Source organism: Lasiosphaeria miniovina (assembly GCF_030549165.1).
Source record: "Lasiosphaeria miniovina strain SMH2392-1A chromosome Unknown B0T26scaffold_1, whole genome shotgun sequence".
In the NCBI taxonomy this organism is placed as follows: domain Eukaryota; kingdom Fungi; phylum Ascomycota; class Sordariomycetes; order Sordariales; family Lasiosphaeriaceae; genus Lasiosphaeria; species Lasiosphaeria miniovina.
In genome coordinates, this window is record NW_026848220.1 from 5,645,327 (window position 1) to 5,665,346 (window position 20,020).

At 57.3% G+C, this 20,020-nt stretch overlaps 7 protein-coding genes across 7 annotated transcripts; 5 read left to right on the plus strand and 2 right to left on the minus strand.

Moving 5' to 3' along the window:
• Positions 1-392: 392 nt before the first annotated feature.
• B0T26DRAFT_688943 (uncharacterized protein) lies at positions 393-2,354 on the plus strand. Its single transcript, XM_060441009.1, has 3 exons — positions 393-561; positions 774-1,837; positions 1,888-2,354. Exons 1-3 carry the CDS (start codon positions 529-531, stop codon positions 1,973-1,975), a joined length of 1,185 nt encoding a protein of 394 aa, XP_060303440.1. The 5' UTR covers positions 393-528; the 3' UTR covers positions 1,976-2,354.
• Positions 2,355-2,991: 637 nt separating this feature from the next.
• B0T26DRAFT_798385 (uncharacterized protein) lies at positions 2,992-3,783 on the minus strand (the record flags this gene model as incomplete). Its single annotated transcript, XM_060446943.1, has 1 exon — positions 2,992-3,783. Exon 1 carries the CDS (start codon positions 3,538-3,540, stop codon positions 2,992-2,994), a length of 549 nt encoding a protein of 182 aa, XP_060303441.1. The 5' UTR covers positions 3,541-3,783.
• Positions 3,784-7,911: 4,128 nt separating this feature from the next.
• On the plus strand, positions 7,912-10,325 carry B0T26DRAFT_631977 (common central domain of tyrosinase-domain-containing protein; the record flags this gene model as incomplete). The annotated part of the gene is made up of 7 exons (XM_060436405.1): positions 7,912-7,963; positions 8,056-8,333; positions 8,403-8,675; positions 8,732-9,036; positions 9,113-9,455; positions 9,552-9,666; positions 9,772-10,325. 7 exons carry the CDS (start codon positions 7,912-7,914, stop codon positions 10,323-10,325), a joined length of 1,920 nt encoding a protein of 639 aa, XP_060303442.1.
• Positions 10,326-10,742: 417 nt separating this feature from the next.
• B0T26DRAFT_631804 (S-adenosyl-L-methionine-dependent methyltransferase) lies at positions 10,743-11,653 on the minus strand (the record flags this gene model as incomplete). Its single annotated transcript, XM_060436390.1, has 2 exons — positions 10,743-11,565; positions 11,631-11,653. 2 exons carry the CDS (start codon positions 11,651-11,653, stop codon positions 10,743-10,745), a joined length of 846 nt encoding a protein of 281 aa, XP_060303443.1.
• A 2,786-nt stretch (positions 11,654-14,439) lies between these two features.
• On the plus strand, positions 14,440-15,318 carry B0T26DRAFT_670851 (transmembrane adaptor Erv26; the record flags this gene model as incomplete). The annotated part of the gene is made up of 3 exons (XM_060439233.1): positions 14,440-14,509; positions 14,577-14,810; positions 14,918-15,318. The coding sequence occupies 3 exons, from the start codon at positions 14,440-14,442 to the stop codon at positions 15,316-15,318; spliced, it is 705 nt and encodes a 234-aa protein (XP_060303444.1).
• An 891-nt stretch (positions 15,319-16,209) lies between these two features.
• On the plus strand, positions 16,210-17,366 carry B0T26DRAFT_761836 (uncharacterized protein). The gene has a single exon (XM_060446405.1). The coding sequence runs from the start codon at positions 16,455-16,457 to the stop codon at positions 17,178-17,180; it is 726 nt and encodes a 241-aa protein (XP_060303445.1). The 5' UTR covers positions 16,210-16,454; the 3' UTR covers positions 17,181-17,366.
• Positions 17,367-17,999, plus strand: B0T26DRAFT_75951 (uncharacterized protein). The gene has a single exon (XM_060446375.1). The coding sequence runs from the start codon at positions 17,552-17,554 to the stop codon at positions 17,927-17,929; it is 378 nt and encodes a 125-aa protein (XP_060303446.1). The 5' UTR covers positions 17,367-17,551; the 3' UTR covers positions 17,930-17,999.
• The last annotated feature ends 2,021 nt before the right edge of the window (positions 18,000-20,020 follow it).

The following is a 20,020-nucleotide window of genomic DNA, read 5'->3' on the forward strand; positions in this document are numbered from 1 at the left end:
TTGGCTTCTTGGGAACGTTCTGTTGCAAGTTCTGTTGCAAGTTCTAGTGCCGCATACAGAGTAATCGACATTAAAAGATACGATGGATGAGAGGAACTCAATTTCAGCGCTCGCTATCAGCCGCTGTCAACCGTCGCTCGCTGCAACCGTCGCTCGCTGCCAACCGTCGCTCGCTGCCAACCGTCGCTCGCTGCCAACCGTCGCTCGCTGCCAACCGTCGCTCGCTGCCAAGCCTCTGCGGGTACTTGCGCCAGGCCTACAGCGCGCTGCCAGACGTCACGGCGCTTGATCCGTGCGCGCTGCGCGCCTTTCCAGTTCTAGGCTAGCGCCTTGTCTCGCCTTCGCCCTTTGGCTTCGGCTTCGGCAAGGCGGAGACGACGAAAAGAGCTCCACCAACGCTCAGCATTTTGTTTGCGGGATTTGCTCTCCTGCTCGCTTCCCATCCAACTCTCGCCATCTCCCGCTCTCCCTCCACGCCCTCACCACACACCACCTCCGTTCTTGGTCGCTGGCGCTCAATTCCACAAGATGCTCTCAAGGAACTCCTCTCGCGCCGCCCAGGTACGTTTTCTGCCACCCTTTGGCGCGCAATTGCGCCTGCACGCCCAAGTCAAACTCCCCCGCCACAACCGCGACCGCCGTTGGCCTACCCATGAACATCCAACAGCTGCCGACAATCGCGCATCGACCCCGAACCCGCCGCCCGAAAACAAATCCCAGACCCGACAACTTCGGCTCTGGGCCCCTGCTGACTGCTTCTTCGTCCCCTCTAGCGCCTGCTGCGGACGGCGGCCCAGCCCTCGCAGCGCCTCAACTTCGCGCGCGGTTTCGCCAGCGTCCAAGACGAGGCGCCCATCCAGACCATCCAGTCAGATATCTTCAAGCCAACCAAGTACGGTGGCAAGTACACCGTCACCCTCATCCCCGGTGACGGCATCGGTGCCGAGGTCGCCGAGAGCGTCAAGACCATCTTCAAGGCCGACAACGTGCCCATCACCTGGGAGCAGATCGAGGTGTCGGGTCTCGACAATGCGACACCCACCACCCGCACCGAGGACACCTTCAAGGAGGCCGTCGCCTCGCTCCGGCGCAACAAGCTCGGCCTGAAGGGAATCCTGCACACGCCCATCAGCCGGTCCGGCCACGCCAGCTTCAACGTCGCCCTCCGCCAGGAGCTCGACATCTATGCCTCTATCTCCCTCTTCAAGAATATCCCGGGCCTGCAGACGCGCCACAACAACATCGATCTGTGCATCATCCGCGAGAACACCGAGGGCGAGTACAGCGGCCTCGAGCACCAGAGCGTGCCCGGCGTCGTCGAGTCGCTCAAGATCATCACGCGCGCGAAGTCGGAGCGCATCGCCAAGTTCGCCTTCAGCTTCGCCCTGGCCAACCACCGCAAGAAGGTGACGTGCATCCACAAGGCCAATATCATGAAGCTGGCCGACGGCCTGTTCCGCGGCACCTTCAACAGGCTCGCCCAGGACTTCCCCCAGCTCGAGTGCAACGACATGATCGTCGACAACGCCTCCATGCAGTGCGTCAGCAGGCCACAGCAGTTCGACGTCTTGGTCATGCCTAACCTATACGGCGGTATCCTGTCCAACATCGCCGCCGCCCTCGTCGGGGGCCCCGGTGTCGTCCCCGGCTGCAACATGGGCCGCGACGTTGCCGTCTTCGAGCCCGGCTGCAGACACGTGGGTCTTGACATCAAGGGCCAGGACCAGGCGAACCCGACTGCTCTCCTCCTCAGCGGAGCCATGCTTCTGCGCCACCTCGGCCTCGACGACCACGCGAACCGCATCTCCAACGCCGTCTATGACGTCATTGCCCAGGGGTATGTGGCAGTCCTCTCTGTAACCTGTTCCGTTCTAACTGAGTCTGTAGCGCTGTCCGGACCCCTGATATGGGCGGCTCCAATACCAACCACGAATTCACCCGCGCCATTCTCAACTCGATGGAGAAGGCGTTGTAAGATACCCATCTGCTTAGGGAACCGTGGCTCGCGCGCCCTGTAGATATTCCAACCGTCTGGCGCTCACCCGTCACTGCCCTTTCCCTAACCCTATAGAATGCCGGGGCTCCCGGTTGGTGGAGATACCACGACAGAGCGAGATCGAAGGACGGCTGAGGCGATAGAATGGACCACGAGGGACTGGCGACTTGGGACCTCTACCCTTGTACTGTATGTAGAGTTGGCTATGAGGGAATGCACGTTCCTTTCTTTTTTCGTACATCTTTTTCGTATATCTTTTTTCGTACATCTTTTTCGTATATCTTTTTTCGTATAGCGCTTTCTATCGTATGAATATTTGCACCCTGCCAGAGGTCAAAAATAAATGCTATCAGAACTATGCCGTATTTACTCTGTTGGTTATAGTGTTTAACTAGGGGACGAAGAACTGCGGTCGAGAGTGTTGAAGAATATCCTCTTCCAGGTTCGTTTATACGCGCTGTGAGATCTAGACAGAGGTCAACGGGAGGGGGACAAGAAAGGACAGAGCATAACTCCGGCTTTCCCGTTCAGCGTTTAACCCTTTCTTTGTTATCCCACTTGCTACCGAGCTCTTGGCATTGTGATGGTAAACAGGCAGGCGTATCCCTGCCGGATAGCAACGACACAGGAAGCACTGGCTCGCGGTGAGACCGCTAGTATATATATCCACTACTTTACTAACGTCGCTCCAGATCCTATGTCCTCCCCAGCAATGAAATGTGGCGAGTTACTTCTGGATGGTGTAGTTTCATGGTGTAGTTTCATAGTTTGTGCTGTGGCGGCTGTGACCACATAGCTAATTAGCTGCTGGTGCCCAGAGTGCCAGGCAAACAACAGGTATCTGTTCTCTCTCTTTCTCTCTCTCTCTCTCTCTCTTTCTCTCTCTCTCTCTCTCTCTCTTTCTCTCTCTCTCTCTCTCTCTCTCTCTCTCTCTCTCTCTCTCTCTCTAGCCCCCCCTCCCTCCCCCCCACCCACCACCCACCACCCAGAAACAATCACTCCCGCCGAGAAGGATCCTGCAAGCTATAAGGCGGCAGCTCCATGTCGTCGGTCCTGGTGCCATCGCTAGTCTTTGCAGCAGGCGGCGGGCGCTGTGGCAGCTCCATGGTATCGGTGCTGCCGGGGGGCTGCTGCTCGACATCACCATCGAGCTGTCGGCCTGGCGTGTTGGGTGTCCGCTCCCTCAGCGCTGGCCTAAGATTAAGAACCCACCGGCACAACTTGACCCAGTCGACGCCGCAGCACGTCTGGCCGGGGGCGCAGCAGAAGTGGCCGACGAGGTAGAACGGTACTAGCACGATGCTGACCGCGAGCCACAGGACGATGAGCGCGGCAGCTACGGGCCACATGAGAGATACCAGGAAGACGCCTGTCAGCGCCAGCGCGTACAGGCAGCCGTCCTGCCGCACACGCGGCCAGCGCCGCTTGACGTCGACCGTATTGACAAGGGCGACGGTGATGAAGATCTGGACCATGGCGACCAAGACGATGACGGTCGTCCGGTTTTCTTGTTCCTTCTGTGTGAGGGCGGTTGATTCTGACATGGTGGAGTTCGGACTGGCGGTGCCAGGTACTGTTTGAATGTAGCTTGGAGTCGTTGGTTCGACGGGTCGCGCGATTTTAGCCTGGAAATACCGTCTTGACTGGTTTGGCAAAATGAACGAAGCAGAATGGCGTGAGTACTGCGACTTTAAGCCGGGCTAGCTGTTTGAGTTCGGAATTTTGGGCTACTCCGGCTATGGCTGCCGTGTCCTGAAGATTGAAACTTAAATGGAAGTAGAGTTGTGGGGGGTTGGCTAGTTGCTGGTCGAAAACTCGGAGGGGCCGAAATTGTAAACGGTCAGCTGGTGGCAGACAGAGCATAGCGAAGCAGGCGATACCACGAGGGGTATTACCTAAGGTACCTAATCTGTGATGGTATTACTGCCACCTCTGTCAGGGAATTCTCAGGAGGCTTCCCTCCGGGCACAGTCATGCTACGATTCATCCCACTCGCCTCCTGATTAGTCAAGATGTGTCGGACAAGACACGCTACCAGATTCCTGGCCTCCAGCAGCCTCGGCCGTCATTGGCTCTAGTTACAATATGTGGTAGGGGCTGCGATCATATAGCTGCTGTTGCCCAGACTGCCAGGCAGCAGGTATCCGTTTTGTGACTGCTGGCGTAACGGCACACCATTACACAATAGTTCCTCTCAACATTACCAAACTCTGTCAACCTAGTGACTGTGGCTACCAAGATGTCGAAGTCGCCACTCGCAAGATTACTCAGAATAAGCGGCTGTCTACCGCCAATGTATTATCTTCAGGTCTTGTCCATAATTGTCATCATTCTATTCACGCCGGTATTGTAAATTCATAGCTATCACGACCGCGGTGTATTCGTTACTATCGGCAAGCCCGAGATCGGCGAGGTCCTAGTACTTTCCACACCATCCCTTTCCCACTCTCCGCTTTACTCGAGGCAGCTCGACCACTACCCGCGTGGACTTAGATCTTGGGCATGAATGACTATGAATTGGACTTTCAGCAGAGCCCATGTCATTCTCAAACATGGCGGCAGCTCCATCTCACCATTATCCACAGTATACCCTGTTACCTAGGTACCATTTTTGCGAGCCTGCCACTGCGCCAGGGGTAAGCGGTGCCTTCCCCAACTGTTGGAATAGCGATAGGAGTGACCGTCGTCTGGAAGGGAGGCGGCGCGAGTCCCGTGTTGGCGCACGTGCCTATAGGCACGTGGGCCTCACGAACCTCGCGCACACAAAACCCGGCCCCCACTGTAGACTTACTTGGACAGAACAAGAATCAAGACAACTGACAACCCCACTGACAACCCCACCGATAGTACTACCACACCTTTGACCTGCAGGCACCTCTGCGTGGTTAGAATACCACGAACACCAACGTCTCGGATAAGCCTACCTTCTCCCGTTGGTCTCGTCCCCATCGTTGGTCTTTCACCTAGAACGAGCCATACTGGGCGTTTAGGCACAAACACTCTTTGCTCCTGCCAAGAACAGCCCAGCTGGTGCAGTGGTTATTGCGGATGATGATCTAACTAACGATCCATACTTTTGTCACGATCTAACACATCCTGCGAGTTTGATTCACGTATTAACTGCTTTGGAATAATACTCCGGGGTCTCCCAGAGACTCACTCGGCTACTATTAGGAACCAAGTCTGTTGGTCTCTGTGCAGAGGATTGGGGAAATGATGAAAAAAAAGTATAGTTCTGAGGCAATATTCTTGTGTTGGTGTCTTTTGATTAACTTTTTTTTATGTGAGGGTGAATGCTAGTACTGACAACTTTGAGATAGGGAAAATCTAGATGATTAGAAAGGAGAGAAAAGGGCTGGAAAGGAGAGCTTGGTATTTGTGCTGTTGTCGCAACGTAAAGGTTTGTTGTTTGCAAAGGTTTGTTGTTGCAAAGGTTGGTTGTTTGCAAAGGTTTGCTGCTTCCGAAAGCTTGTTGCTGGTAACCACGGGCAAACAAAACTTTTTAAGAGAAAAGTGGTTAACTTTGGCCGGGCAAAAACGCTAAAGGGTAGTTGGCCCGTTTTGCAAGCGAGATCGTCAGTAAGGGGGCTGAACAAGTTTACTAGACCCACGCACCGAACGTCTTTGCCATTATTTTTGACTTTCTGGAGCCCTCTTAGATTTCAGCTTTGAAGAACGGCAGGTCTACCACACAGCCTGTCTCCACGTGCTCCTCCCCAAAACCGCGAGTAGATGGCGGCGTCCCCGGGGAAAGGCTGTCGAGGAGAGAAATTTTACGTAACCTCCTAAGCTAAACATACAAAATTCTTATCACCCGTTCAACCGTAAATGAGAAGGCCTAGACTTTTGAGTCTCTTCAAGTATTTACCTAGGTACATGTAGGAAGTTAGAAACGACCCACGATTTCCCACATCTTGACGATCATATCAAACACCATCACGCAATTAGACCCGAAGCCAGAAATTTAATCAATATATTCTGCGCGATTAAAAGATTATTAAGCTAGAACTAAGATACTGGTAGGTTGGTGAGCATCTGAAAGGGCAACATGCGAGATACAACAAAAAGACCGCGAGGAACAAAAAAGAAGTATGTCTCAACAGCGAGTCAGAGCCATGGGCTGGCGGCCGTGCCGCCATGACGGGGGCCACCCTTAAGACTCACTAGGCAAGGCTCGCAGGGCTCACTTCGGTACTCGGCGACGCACGATATGGCTCCAGCCTGCACTGCCTTGTGGCGAAAAAGCTTGTTTCAAAGACGGAGACCGCCGAATCTTTCCTCGGTTTTTCTAATGGCGGGCCCAGGAACACCCACCCGCCCGGCCGGGCTTGCATCCTTCAAAGTAATCAAGATAAAGAAAAACAACACCCCCGTATAGGGAATCATGTTTCAAGGGTGGCAATAAAAGGGATCCAGCCGAAGGATCCCAGCAAGCGGCGAGAGGGGGGGGGGGGGGGAGGAGGGGACAGGTAAGCCAGACAAAAAAAAGAAAAAGACCGAACTGCCGCCATAGCCCGAGCTCAAGGGCGGGGCGGGCTTCACACAGTGCCTATGTAGGCGGACATGCGTGTCGGTATGTCTGCAGGGTAGGTTTGATGCAGGAAGGATGGGACGTGGGCTAGGTTAAGCCAGGGCTGTGGACACATTTGAAGCGTTGAAGCCACGGGGGAGTTCCGCAGAAACACAAGGACAGGGAGAGGAGTACCTTGGGTGATAAACAGACACGTAGTAGAGTCTGCAAGCTGCACTGCAAGGTAGTCGAGTTAGTGAGTCGGACGGGCTGGGTAGATATCCAATATCCGGAGCAAGCCGCAAGGAGGAGAAAGACGAATGCGGACATGTAAATTCGTGGCGATCTCGGAAGGCCCGGTCAGCTTCGAGACCTTTGTGTAACATGACATGCCTAGGAGGGGGGGTGATGGTTTCCAGGCCTGGCTTGGACAAGGACGGACGACAGGCGAGTGGTTGACAATTTATGCTTGTGCTACCAATAAATTTAACCGTTCAAGAAAATCGCCGGCACCGATAGCCCGTGGCAGGGGGATTATTTTCTCTTCTTGGAAGTCTGTGTGGCGTTTTTGGTTTCGGTTTTCGTCCCGGGTCGGTGAAGACAGAAAGCGGAGACGGCTATTGGAGGTTCGCTGGACTGCAGTCAGCAGCAGCACAGGCGGGCAGCTGGCACAGTCCCGGTTGGTGGGCCCTGCGTGATACGTTTAGTTAAGTAAGGCGGTAAGACGGTAAGACGGTACGACGTTCCCCTCCGAGGTAAGCGCGGCAAGACTAACAAGACTCGGGAGGAGTGCATGCCACCCGAGTTAAGGCTGGGGGAGGGAGGGATCATGGCCCCGGGGACGTGGTTGGCGCCACGTTAGGGGCGGGCTGCCGGCCGCATGGACATCGGCCTAGTGAGATTCCGAAGGCGTGTTTCTCTTGCTTGGGACTGACTGGCAGCCAGACAGCCAGACAGCCAGACAGCTAGACAGCTAGACAGCCAGACAGCTAGCTAGCCAGCCAGCCAGCCAGCCAGACAGGGAGGCTGGGTGTTCACCGCCGATGAGTCCTCGACTTGCTGATCTCGCGCTTACGGCACGGAACTGACCCAACGCGGCCCCAATCCTCGAGCGTGGCCGTGGTCGGTCAGTGGCATGGGGCAGGCAATGCTCTTGTCAACTGACCATGGCTGCTGAGTGGCGGTCCAGCGAGCCGCGTCTTGAGAACGAAAGGGCTGGGCGAGGCGAGCCCGTATATAAGCACCCAGACTGACGCCAAGCTAGGAAGGGCACCTGGTTGAGCAAGTTTTGTACTTTGAGAGCAAGAAAACACCGAAAACACCGAAACCACCGAAACCACCGAAACCACCGAAACACTAGACGTAGACCCAATTTGTGAGAATATCATCGAACCAGCGACCAACCATGAGTGCCAACATCGCCATTACCGGTGTTCCCACCACCCCGGGCTCCAACGGTAAGCTCTTGCTCGGACGTCCCGCCTACCACGCTCAAGCCGCGCCTACTTGCCGTTGTCCGCTGATTTGACGGCTGACCCCGAACAACCAGGATCTGTCCCGCTCCGCCGCGAGATCCGCGAGCTGCAGCAGACGTTCCCGGACCAGTTCAACCTCTACATCCTCGGGCTGCAGGGCCTGCAGGGCCTCGACGAGTCGCAGTTGACGTCCTACTACCAGATCGCCGGCATCCATGGCATGCCCTTCAAGCCGTGGGACGGTGTGGGCAGCGACTCGGACTGGGAAGAGTCGAGCGGGTTCGGCGGGTACTGCACTCACTCGTCCATCCTGTTCACCACCTGGCACCGCCCGTATATCGCCCTGTATGAGGTAAAGCGAATCCCAGGATAGCTGCTCCATCGGACCGGGCTCGTGACTGACGTGGTGTGGGGGGTGAAGCAATCGCTGTACAAGTCTGTCCAAGCCGTGGCCGCCAAGTTTCCTGCCGGCGCCCTGCGGGACAGGTATGTGGCCGCCGCCAAGGACTTCCGGGCGCCCTACTTTGACTGGGCCAGCCAGCCGCCGGCCGGGACGTCGGCGTTCCCGAGCGTGCTCAGCTCGTCGACCATCCGCGTCGTGGACGTCGATGGCAAGACCAAGTCGGTCGGCAACCCGCTGTACCAGTTCAACTTCCACCCGGTGAACCCGTCGCGCGGAGACTTTAGCTCGCAGGTCAGCATCTCTCTGCCTCCCCCAGTGCCGGCGTCAAGCTGACAAGCCGGACACAGTGGAGCAAATACCCGACGACAGTGCGGTACCCGAACCGGGTGACGGGGCAGTCGCAGGACGCGCGCATCGCGCCGATCCTGAGCAACGAGCTGGCGTCGCTGCGCAGCAACGTGGGGCTGCTGCTGCTGTCGTACAAGAACTTTGACGCCTTCAGCTTCAACCAGTGGGACACGAGCACGAGCCCGGGCGAGTACGGCAGCCTCGAGGACGTGCACAACGAGATCCACGACCGCGTCGGCGGCGGCGGCCACATGTCGTCGCTCGAGGTGTCGGCGTTTGACCCCTTTTTCTGGCTGCACCACATGTGAGCTGCTTTCGTCTGTCCTGATCAAAGACGCTCGGCACCTTCAGGCCGAAGGGACAAAGCTAACAGACCCCAGCAACGTCGACCGCCTGTGGGCCATCTGGCAAGACCTCAACCCTTCGAGCTTCATGTCGCCGCGGCCGGCACCGTACTCGACGTTTGGGGTGACGCAGGGGGCGACGCAAGACGAAAACACGGCGCTGACGCCGTTCTGGGACAAGACGGGCCGGGCGTTCTGGACGTCGGCGCAGATCAAGGACACGGCGTCCACGTTCGGCTACGCGTACGCTGAGACGCAGAAGTGGCAATACACCACTGGCGCTGCGTACCAGGCCGCGCTGCGCCAGGCCGTCACCAAGCTTTATGGTACTAACGTGTTTGCTAATTTCGTCGCCCACGTCACCCAGCGTCGCACGGAGGTCGCTACCGCCGCTGCCACCGCCGCCGTGGCAGCAGCCCCAGCGCCTGCTGCCATCACTGCTGCAGCTGTCGCGAAAATAGCGGCCCCCGGGAAGGATGTCCACGCGCCTGCGGTGAACGTCGCGGAGATTGCGCCGTCAGCCTCGGCCTCGCCGTCGCCGCCTGCCGCTAGCGAGCCCGAAACCCCGGGTCAAGCCCAGAAGCTGCTCGGTCTCGACGCGCCGGCCAACGCGGAAGCAGAAGGTAGCGTTGACAACCCCTCCCAACCTCGTCGCCGTGAAGTCTACGTGTTTTTACTAACCCACCCCTGTCCAGGCCCGATCCCCGCCTCACTAAAGCACCTCGCCCCAAACAACAAATACACGGAATGGGTGGTCAACGTGCGAGCGGAGAAGCACGGGCTGGGGCAGCCGTTCCGCGTGTTGGTCTTCCTCGGCACATTCGCCGCAGACCCCGACGCGTGGGACGGCGAGTTCAACTGCGTGGGGCGGGTATCCGTGCTGGGGCGCAACGACACCACAACGCAGTGCGCGCGGTGCCGGGCGGACGGAGCAGCAAGGCTGATGGTGTCGGGGACGGTGCCGCTGACGTCGGCGCTGCTGCAGGACATTGCCGAGGGCGAGCTGGCGGACCTGACGCCGGCGAGCGTGGTGCCGCACCTGCAGAGACAGCTGCAGTGGCGCGTGGCGCTGTTCAGCGGCGACGAGCAGCAGGCTGCTGACGTCCCCGGGCTCAAGGTCAGCGTGGCGTCGACTGAGGTCACCATCGGCGCCGATGACGGCCTGCCCGTGTACTCGGGCCACTACGCCGTGTACCCCGAGATCACCGCCGGCAAGCCGGCCGGCCTGCGCGAGGGCGAGCAGGCTTAGGAGGGTCGCCCTGCTGAGCGGTGGAGGAACTGAACGGCGGGAAGCGATGAAAGGGGGTGCTGGCAAATCAAGGGCGGGGGAGACTGGGACATGGAAGATGGCTTTGGTAAGCAGCCGGACAAAGAGAGCAAAAACTTGGGGCCCTGTCGGTGCAGGGACTGGACAGGCGGCCTAAGACACAGAGAGCAAGAGAAGACGACAGGCGCTTTTGTGAAGGAATAGCTGGGTATGAGGACGAAAGTTCAAGCCGTAGACTGAGCCGTGGACGTGATAGGAAAAATGTAAGCCGATGACCGCCGACAGGCAACATGGTGATTTTGTCCACCATGGAAAGACTTTGTCCACCATGGAAAGAAACGTCCAAAACGCACTTCCCATGCAGAAACGAAAACAAAAACAGAAAATAATGAGAACCCCCTAAAACTGCACCCTCCGCTTCCGCCCCGTGTACTTGGACGTGGCCTTGACGATCTTGCCCTTGCGCTCCATCTGCTCCTTCTTGTTGAGGATCCAGATCTTGCTGCCCTTCTTGATCTCGCCCTTGCCGCTCTTGGGGCCGCGGCGGCGGCTGTCGAGCACGTCGACGCCGTCCATGCCCTTCACGACGCCGGTGATGTCCTGGCCCTTGCCGCCGGCGACGCTGGCGCCGGCCGTCAGGACCAGGTACAGCTTGACGTTCTTGGTCTCGGGGTCGTCCTCGAGGATGCCGGCGCCGAAGCCGGCCTTGACGGCGGCGGCGGTGATCATGTGGCGCTGGGCGTCGTTCTTGGGGTAGAACTGACACACCGCGCGGCCGCCGCGGCGCAGCGAGGCGTACAGGCCGTTGAAGAAGCGCGACAGGCGGCCCGAGGGCGATGTCTCGCTGCTCTCGGCGTTGCACAGCCACTGGATGGCGCTGATGCTGATGGCGGCGTCAAAGGTGCCGGCGCGGAAGGGCACGCCCTGGCCCATGTCGGCCAGCAGCAGGTCGCCGTCGACGTCGCGCTGCAGGGCCACGTCGAGCATGGAGGCGCTGATATCCATGCCCACCCACACGTGCGGGCCGCCCTCGTCGGCGGGCACGCTCGACAGCATCTCGCCCGACAGGCCGCTGCCGCAGCCGACGTCGAGGATCAGGCTCGGCGACTGCAGGTTGAGTAGCTCGAGCGCGCGCGACGACATGGACGCCTGGATGTTTTTTATCCGCGAGCTCGTCGTGTACTTGCGTGCCTCGACATCGTCGTAGTGGATGTCCGCCGCGCTGGCTTGGGTCAACCTTCTCCGTGCCGGGGGGTGGCAGTGCCCAAATCAGGGGGGAATGCTCACAGGGTGTCCTCGGGGCGCGACATAGTGAATTGTCCGCCTCTTGTTCTTCCCCGCTTAACGCCCTTTATACCAAGACAAGACGAGACAACTGCCCAACAGAAATCGTAACCCCCTAGAAAATCCAATCGTCTCTTCTGCGCCGTAGAAATAGGAGCAGTGGCGGGTCGAGCTATGTAACTGTTGTTGATGGGCTCGACTAATCGAACAGGCTTAGGGTAGTGGCGTGTGTTTCGGTAGCGATTCTCCTGGATTGGCGTTTAACCGGTGGGAAGTTTGGCCGGCTGTTCGTATGTGCAGTCGAAGCTGGCGACAGTTGGTGGCGAAAGTGGTGCTGGTCGGATCGGTCTGGTCGTCTTCAATGGGCACTTCTTGGTGATATTCTTGACCGCATCCGAAGCGGGGCCAAAAATATGACTGGAAAGTTGTAAGATTTTAGGTGGGCAGGGTAAAGGGTGGCATGGTGGGTAGTTGCGGGGTAAATTATTTTACTGCTAATGTCTGCCGCCTGCCCAATAGGGTAATTGCCACTATTCCCCGCCTACGCTAAGTCCCAACATGGTAAGTGTCCTCTATTATCGTCGAAAAATCCTTATCGGCTCACGCCAAAAAAAATCCGCCTCGCAGTCATAATACCACAGAACGATAGGAATCGGGTCTTTTTCTTCCTTTTATAGCCTTATACCAATTCATCTTGTTCCTATACGTCTTTCTCGTCTTTCTCGACTTTCTCGACTTTCCCGCCTTCTAGTTACCCTAGTCCATTGATCAAAGGTCCTTGTGGCGGCTCGCGCCGAATGTCCAGAGAGCTGCGCCCAGCACACGTTCGATCGACCCTGAACTTCGCCGCGGTAAGGAAAAGCCTCTCTGACTCCGGGATGTTGTCGCCAGAATACCGCTGACTACTGTTGAAATTGTACAGGCCTGTACAGGCATATACCAGATCAATCTGGCCGTCGATCGAATACTCGGGCGCACTTTCCCTAACTAATTTCGACCTCCTTTTCAGCCAGCCAAAAGCTTGCTCGACCTTCACACGCATTCGACTGTGCCTCAAGTTATAAAGTTTCTTTCGTGTTACCGGCTTGTTTGGAGACTCTCGCCAGTCCTGGAGATGGTACCGAGTCCTGAAGAAAGGCACGACGATTCTCTTTTGCATGCCAAAGCCCGCATCGGCTAGGTAACAACGGTTCTCTGGAATCCTGAACCCTTTCGTGATGGACAGGTTCAACAATCGAGAGTCATTCATCGAGCCTTCGGCACCGGCGAGTACATAAGAAAAGGAACCGTCAAGCTTCACCGCCGCGAACACGTTCTACGAGGTCTATCCTTTCCGGTCACGCCAACGGACTTGGTCCTTGAGAGGGACCCGGGCATGGATGTGTGTGCCGTCGATAGCTTCTATCGCGCCTGAATAATGCCGTACAGTTGGGTCAAGCTCGATCTCTGGAGCCACGAAGTCATCGTCAGGTTGGACCATAAAGGCTGTATGCAACCTACAAAATGAGGCAGGTATTGCTTGACAGTCCCTGAGACCGTACTCTGGCCGACCGCGAAGAAGTGAGCGGCGTTCCTTTGCGTCTCATTAAAGGCCAAGATCTATAAGGACAGCATGACCTTCAGTTCAACGGTATAATACCGCGTGTTCGAGACTAGGGAGTTCTCACGTAGTCATTCCACCAATGCCGTGAGTTCTCACGTAGCCATTCCACCAATGCCGTGAACTCGGTCTAGGTCATCCGAAAGAGATCGAAGAAGTGCCTCTCTGAGCCAGTCAACAGCTGTGCGGCAAATCTATTCGCGCTGAGGGGCCCTCCGTTAATTACAGTCCTTTCGTCTGACTGTGTTGACAGTGATGCCGTAATTTCGGCGAGAGTCATCGCCAGGAAGCCGGCTTTTCGCTTCTAGGCGGCCCGCGCGGCATCGTTGTCGTCCATTGTATCGGCTTGAACGTGGATAACCTTCGACTTCTATTATGCTGCTCTTTCTAGCAGTATACACTTTTTTGAAGCTTCAAAAACACCTCGGGCATGGTCAGATCACGTGCGCGCAAGCCGTTCAAGCCCAACCGACGCTCAAAACCAGCTTTTGAGGGCGGTTAGCGATTTGGCTGTAAAATGGCCATTTGGAGCCAGTTCAAGCGTCTTTTCTTGGCAAATATTCCCAAAATCAACATCCCGAAGAGCCACTTTTTCGATACATCTGTCGGGGCCCTGGTGCCCGACTTGCATAAGAACGTGGCTGAACTCGTCGGCACGCACTAAATCGGTGCCCAAAAGGGTTTGGTGGGTTCCTTGGCGGTTTTTAGCACGGCACACGATATTTTGTGCTGACGTGTTGATCGAGACTGTGTGAGCCAATCTCTTATCGGGTTCTTATCGCACAGATAAGCGGTCGGCCGGCCGAGGTCCGTCTCTCGGCCTGTTGGAACGAAAGCAGCGAAACACAGCAGGGCCCACTTGGGTTAGGTAAAGTCTTGGGGAGCCAGCGAGTGCCGGAGTGGCTGAAGTGGACACGTTCCCGGTGCCTGCCCAGTCTCGGCGGAGGGTGGACACGCTAAACACCCACTAAGACGCGCTTTTGGCCCCCCCTCCCTTTTAGCGTAATGGGATGAATGGCGTAGCTTAGCTTAATTGGACACGTTCCAACGACGGCAGCGCAGGTACGGATACTTGGGCCATTCCATCCGACAACGCCAAACCGAGCTACCACCTACAACACCACGGATTAGACGATTGCGGCTGCCGTCCGTCCTGCTATGCCCACGGAGTAATCGAGCGACAGAGCAGCGACACACAGCTCAGCAGCCAAGATGTGGATCCTTCCGCTTGTCGGCTACCTCGGGTCCGTCATGGGCTTCTGCTTCTTGACGCTGGCCATAGGTATGTACTTTCTCTCTAATCCAAGCCCCGAATAGTGGCACGCCGGCCTGCTAACAATGCGACACAGCGTCGGGACTCTACTACCTCTCCGAGCTGGTCGAGGAGCACACGGTGCTGGCCAAGCGGTTCCTGTCGCGCCTCATCTACTCTATCATGGGCTTGCAGCTAGTGCTCTGCGTCGTCGACCGCTTCCCCTTCTCCCTGACCCTGCTCAGCATCGTCTCGCACCTCGTATACCTCGGCAACATGCGCCGCTTCCCCTACGTCAAGCTGTCCGACCCGCTCTTCCTGGCGTCCTGCGGTTAGTACTGCCACGATACTGTCTGCGCTGGTCGGTCTTCGAATAGGGAGCCCCTTTCCCCTCTTACACGAGACGAATCCCCGCCCTTGCTGACACACTCTTCGCAGTCCTCGTCCTCCTCAACCACTACGTCTGGTTCAAGCACTTCTCGGACCACCAGGACCGCGCCTACCAGAACATGGCCTCGTACTACGACACCCCCAGCGACATCCCCTCCTTCACCGAGATCGCCTCCTACTTCGGCATCTGCGTGTGGCTCGTCCCCTTCGCCCTGTTCGTCAGCCTGTCAGCGAGCGACAACGTTCTGCCTACTATGGGTAGCAGCGAGCCGCTCGGATCGGGGCCAGGAGTAGGGGGCTCGGGGCAAGGCGTGGCCAGCTCCAGCAGCAGCGGGCGCTCGAGACGCGGCCAGGGCATGGCCAAGGCGCTCGTCGACAACGTGCTGGGCGGCATCGGTCAGGTCGGCGACGCGTTCGGCTGGAAGAAGCCCGACGAACGCCTTGCCTGACACTGCCTCGCGGTTGGCTCGGACTCGACGGCTTAGTAATTCGCACGGGCTGGGTTGCGGGATTGGTATAGGCGCGCTTTCAGGCATGCAAGCAAGTTGGGTGTTGTAGGAAAGGGGGCATTTTCCTCGGCGTTTGGGGACTCTGGGTGGATTTCCTAAAAGAGAAATCTCATATTTGCATCTGGCGGCATACCCATCGAAGGAGCATTTGGTGAGTCCTTCACTTTCTGTCTTGTTTACTTGTGTTTTGGTCTTTCGTCGTTGTCATCATGGTCATGGTCGTGGTCATCATTACGGTGGTCAACATTACGGTGGTCATCATTACCAGTCGTCATCATTACCGGTCGTCATCATTACCGGTTGTCATCATTACCGGTCGTCACCATCCCCCCTTTACCTCAAGCACGCGGCTGTCGAGTGAATAAACGCATAGCATTCCTTTCCCTATCCCACACAGTTGTCATATCTTCCGCCGCATACATTCCTATGCGCTAATTAACTCCGTGCCGCTAGGTATCAAAACAAAACAAGCAAGCAAGCAAAAAAAGGGGGGTAATCCGTGTACAATAACTGTATCAGGTGCTAGGTAGGTAAGTAGGAAACCTGCTAAGCGAACCGTCCTAGCTCAGAGTGAGATGTGCCAATATCAATCCCATAATGCGATGAAGGTGCCAAACAGAGACACCCCCTCAACCTCTCCTTTTTTTGGTCTTTTCTGGGTCTCCTTTTTGGTTCCCCTGCTGCTCCTGCTTAGCTTGTCGACAATGCCGCCCACCCAACCAACCCCCTATCGCTTTGTTTCTCGCGAGTCCCTCCCTGTTCGTTCGTTCCGCCTTTGCATGGCATCATTAGCGTGACTCCCTCCCTCCGAGACCTCGACACGGGTTCTTCTCAAATATCCAGCGTCATCTTGGCGCGGAGGCTCTCCGTGACCGTGTACGGCCCCAGCGACGCCGGCGGGCCCGCCTCGCGCGCCGGCGGCGCTAGCCCGTTCGCCAGCCGCCACTGTAGGTACCGCTCGTTGCGAACTAGGTTCGCTAGCGTCAGTGGACCCGAGCCCCAGAAGCCGGCGGCATTGGCATGGGGGTGGCTGTCTGCCAGGGTGGCCCTGGGCGTTGCGGCGCTGGCGCTCTCGCATGCCGTTGAGACGCCTGCTGCGGCTTCTGCTGCGGTGCTCCACCCCCCGGTCGCCGAACTCATGGCTCCAGAGCACGTCTCGTATCCGGACGCGGCTTGCAGGAGCTGCGGGCAGTTACGCTTGTTGCTATGCTGCTGGGCGGCCGGCTGCTCGAAGCTGGCTGGGCGCGGGCTGTCGCACACGGCCGAGATGGAGGCTTGGTCGGCTCCGTCGTTGTCGTCGTCGTATTCGTCGTCGATATAGTTCACGGCGTCTCCGTCTTCCTCGCCCAAGGCTCCGTGCAAGTAGCCATGGCTCTGGCTTTCTCCGTTCTCCGCTAGCTGCGACAAGGCGGCGTGGGCCGATGAGCCGGGCGTGCTTTGCCTCTCGTCCTTGTCCGCCGTGTCAATGTTCGCCGTCTCAATGTCCGTCCGCTGATCGTCCTTGGGCTCGAGCCGGCCGTCGTACAGCATGTCCTTGCTTGGTGAGCCGGGGAGGGGGTGGGTTTGGTTTGTTTGAGGTCGGCGTTCGTGGGGGCGTGTTGCAGGTGCGCAGAGTCCACAAAAGTCTCTGGCCCGCTTGTTTGTTCTTGGCTGTCGCAACCTCGAGTCTGCGAGGGGGTTTGTTGTCGACTGCTGGACAGGATCGCGGGGGCTTTATGCTGCTGGTCGACGACCGAGGTCTTGCCTGCCGCGCCAGGCGGGCCAGCATGAGAACCGACGAGAAACCCTCTCGTCCCTCGTAGTCTAGGAACCGGTGGTCCCGACGTGCGACATGGCTGGGCAAGGGTTGGTGCGTGTGTGGGTTGGTGTTAACTGCCCAGACTCAGGGATCGCCTCCTTGACGTGGCTAGCCATGTGGATAGCCGCAGCTCTGTCACACGCAAACAAGTTGTCAGCTACCGATCAACTGCCGGAGGAAGCGGACTCGCCCGGCTGGAACTGCCAGTGGCAGCAGCAACAGGAGGAGGAGGAGTGGGCGTGGGAGTGAAAAGCCAGGATCCAAGGGCGGCGTTTAGTGAGAGTCGCTACTGTTTCACGTAATGCTGTGGTGCCGCTGCTGGGCGTTCCAACAAGTACTGTACACCGAGTGACAAAAACAGACGTGGCAGCGAAAATGAGGCGGGCGAGCTCGCCCGGGGCCCTTTTTCAGGGCTTGCTAGCTCTAACCACCACAGCTAGAAGGAAAGCAGGACGACAAGGAGTTTCGGGCTTTTGTTTGACTCCGGCATCCCGCGAGCACGGGAACACGCACAGGGAAAGATCCAGCGCACTCGTTGGGTGGACGCTTGCGGAGCCGTGCTGCGAAGCCTGGTCTAGTGCCGCAGACACACACACACACACACACACACACAGTCGCCATGTCGCCGTCGTGGCTTGTGTGTGCGCTCCGGGCTTGATCGGGTTGGGTCAGGTTAGCCGACTAGCATCGCATCTAGACGAGCTGCCCTGGTTCCACTGGCTTTATTTGCTGGAATCATCGGTAGCCTTTTGATTTCTGGTCCACATGGCAGCGCAGCCGTCAGCGGCACCCGCAGCTCGCAGGTGTTGAGTCTTTCAGTTGTTGACAGGCGGCAAACTGAGCTTCGTTGGCAATTTCATCTGATCTGACTTTCGAACACCATGCGCTCGCTGCTTTGAGTCTTGCAAAATGCTCACAAAAATGCTCACTTCCCTGGCCTTCTGGGCAGCATTCCCAGCCTCGTCCGTGCGTGAGAAGTAGTGGAAAGAGGTGGACAGGGACGTCAAATCAAGAAGGGGAACCGGAACCGATGAGAACCTCCCAAGGAATCAACTACGGCTCAAAACCCAGTCCCAGTCCGGAGTGGGAAGCTCTCATCGCCCGGCTCAGGTGCATCCTGTGACGCTCCCTGCGGGGATCTCCTGCCTCTGGCCATCCATAGGCATCGCTGCGTCATCCGCCCACGGCGTAGCGCTAGCATGGCAGCCTGCTCGATGCTGCTGCTCTGGCCTCTGGTGTCTCCGTGCGTGTGGCGAGGCCGTGACTGGGACTGGGGCGGCCGGACGATAGTTTCCTACTTAAAAACTAAGCACCATGCTGTAGAACGCTGTTGCAATATACTGGGCAGCTTCACAGCACACCGCCGGTCGTGTCTATGGCCTCTCGCCTCGCATGGTACAGCCACGGCATGGCATATAGGCAGGCATCGCCATGCACCGCAGCCTCGGCTGCACGATAATGCACCATCCTTGCTTCCGTGATGGCAGAATCTGCCAGCGCTCTGGCGTATTGTGGGGAGACACACTCGACCGACAGCATGTGAACAGGGCCTGATTCCGGGACAGCAACGGGCCTATGGGACTCATGGCGGGCTCGTGCTGGCTGTGGCCTCCATCGGCCCGATAGACGCCTTGTGAGGATGTCGGGCTCCGTTACTCTGTAGATCATGCACGCGCCCGTCGGAATAGTTTCCATGGACTGGGAGGAGCCGCGGGTATTCTTTCCTTACCTGCGCTTATTCAAGGCATGGTTCCCTTCCGAGGTGGTGTCTACACTAGGTACTCAATATTTAGACACCTATACCAAGTGCCAAGTAATGGCCAAGCCTTTTGATCATGCGCTGTCTTCGTTCGCATCTAGCCGATATACTTGTGTTTCCAAATAATCACCTGCTCTTCGTGCCTGGAAGCAGGTCAGGTGGAGGGGGTGACGGCGCCTCCGGAGTCTAACTAAATTTTCAGGACCCCGTGACTGGGCGGCTTATTCTCTTCGTCCTGGCCCCGTATACTCATACTTTCAGGCCCCCACTGACTCAATACCCACATCGACAACGGCTACTGCGCAATGATTATTCAAACCCGCGAGTGGCTGAGCCCGCTGGATCAAGGCGGGGTGAGCCTGAATGGCGCTTTCTCGGCAGACCTCGTCACTGCGGACTACACGCCATTCCAGGACTTTGACGTTTATCTACCGAGGAGAAAGTTGAACATTTTTGCACAGCCACCCCCTATTGGCCGAACTGGGGCTTGTTTATCTGATCGACGCTGAGAAAGATGAGACAGCCGGTGCTTACTAGGCCAAGTCTCGCAGGCTTCCGAGCACGCAAGCCTCGGTGCCGAGCCTGGGCTAATTATCCGTCATCAACCCAAGTCTTCTCCGTTTGTCGTCTGATTTGTTCGGATTGCCTCCCCGCCACATTCTGGGTGGCAACTCGCCATCGTCTGACCGACATGTAGATCGGTTCCAAACAACATCAAAGTTAGCAACCCTCCCCCCGGTTTCCATTGAGCCTCATCTGTTATCCTTGCCAAGCGTGGCGACACCCTTTTTGTTCCTCTCCTTACTTCACCCATCCTGGGGTTGACATCAGACGTGACATCTCCTTTGCTAACACTCTTGGTGACTTCCAAGGAAAGAAAGCTGAAAGCAGCAAAGAAAGCTGAAAGCAGCAAAGTAAATTCGTTTCTCCATGCCGGGGTTCATCGGCAAATGCCAGCAGCCCAAAAGCACGGGCAGCCGCCGCGTCGCCAGACAAATCGGCGTAGTGTCTGCCCAAGACGCTAACTTCATTGGTGTTCTCGGGGCGCCGTGCTTCATTATCACTCGCTAGGCACAGTGGGACTA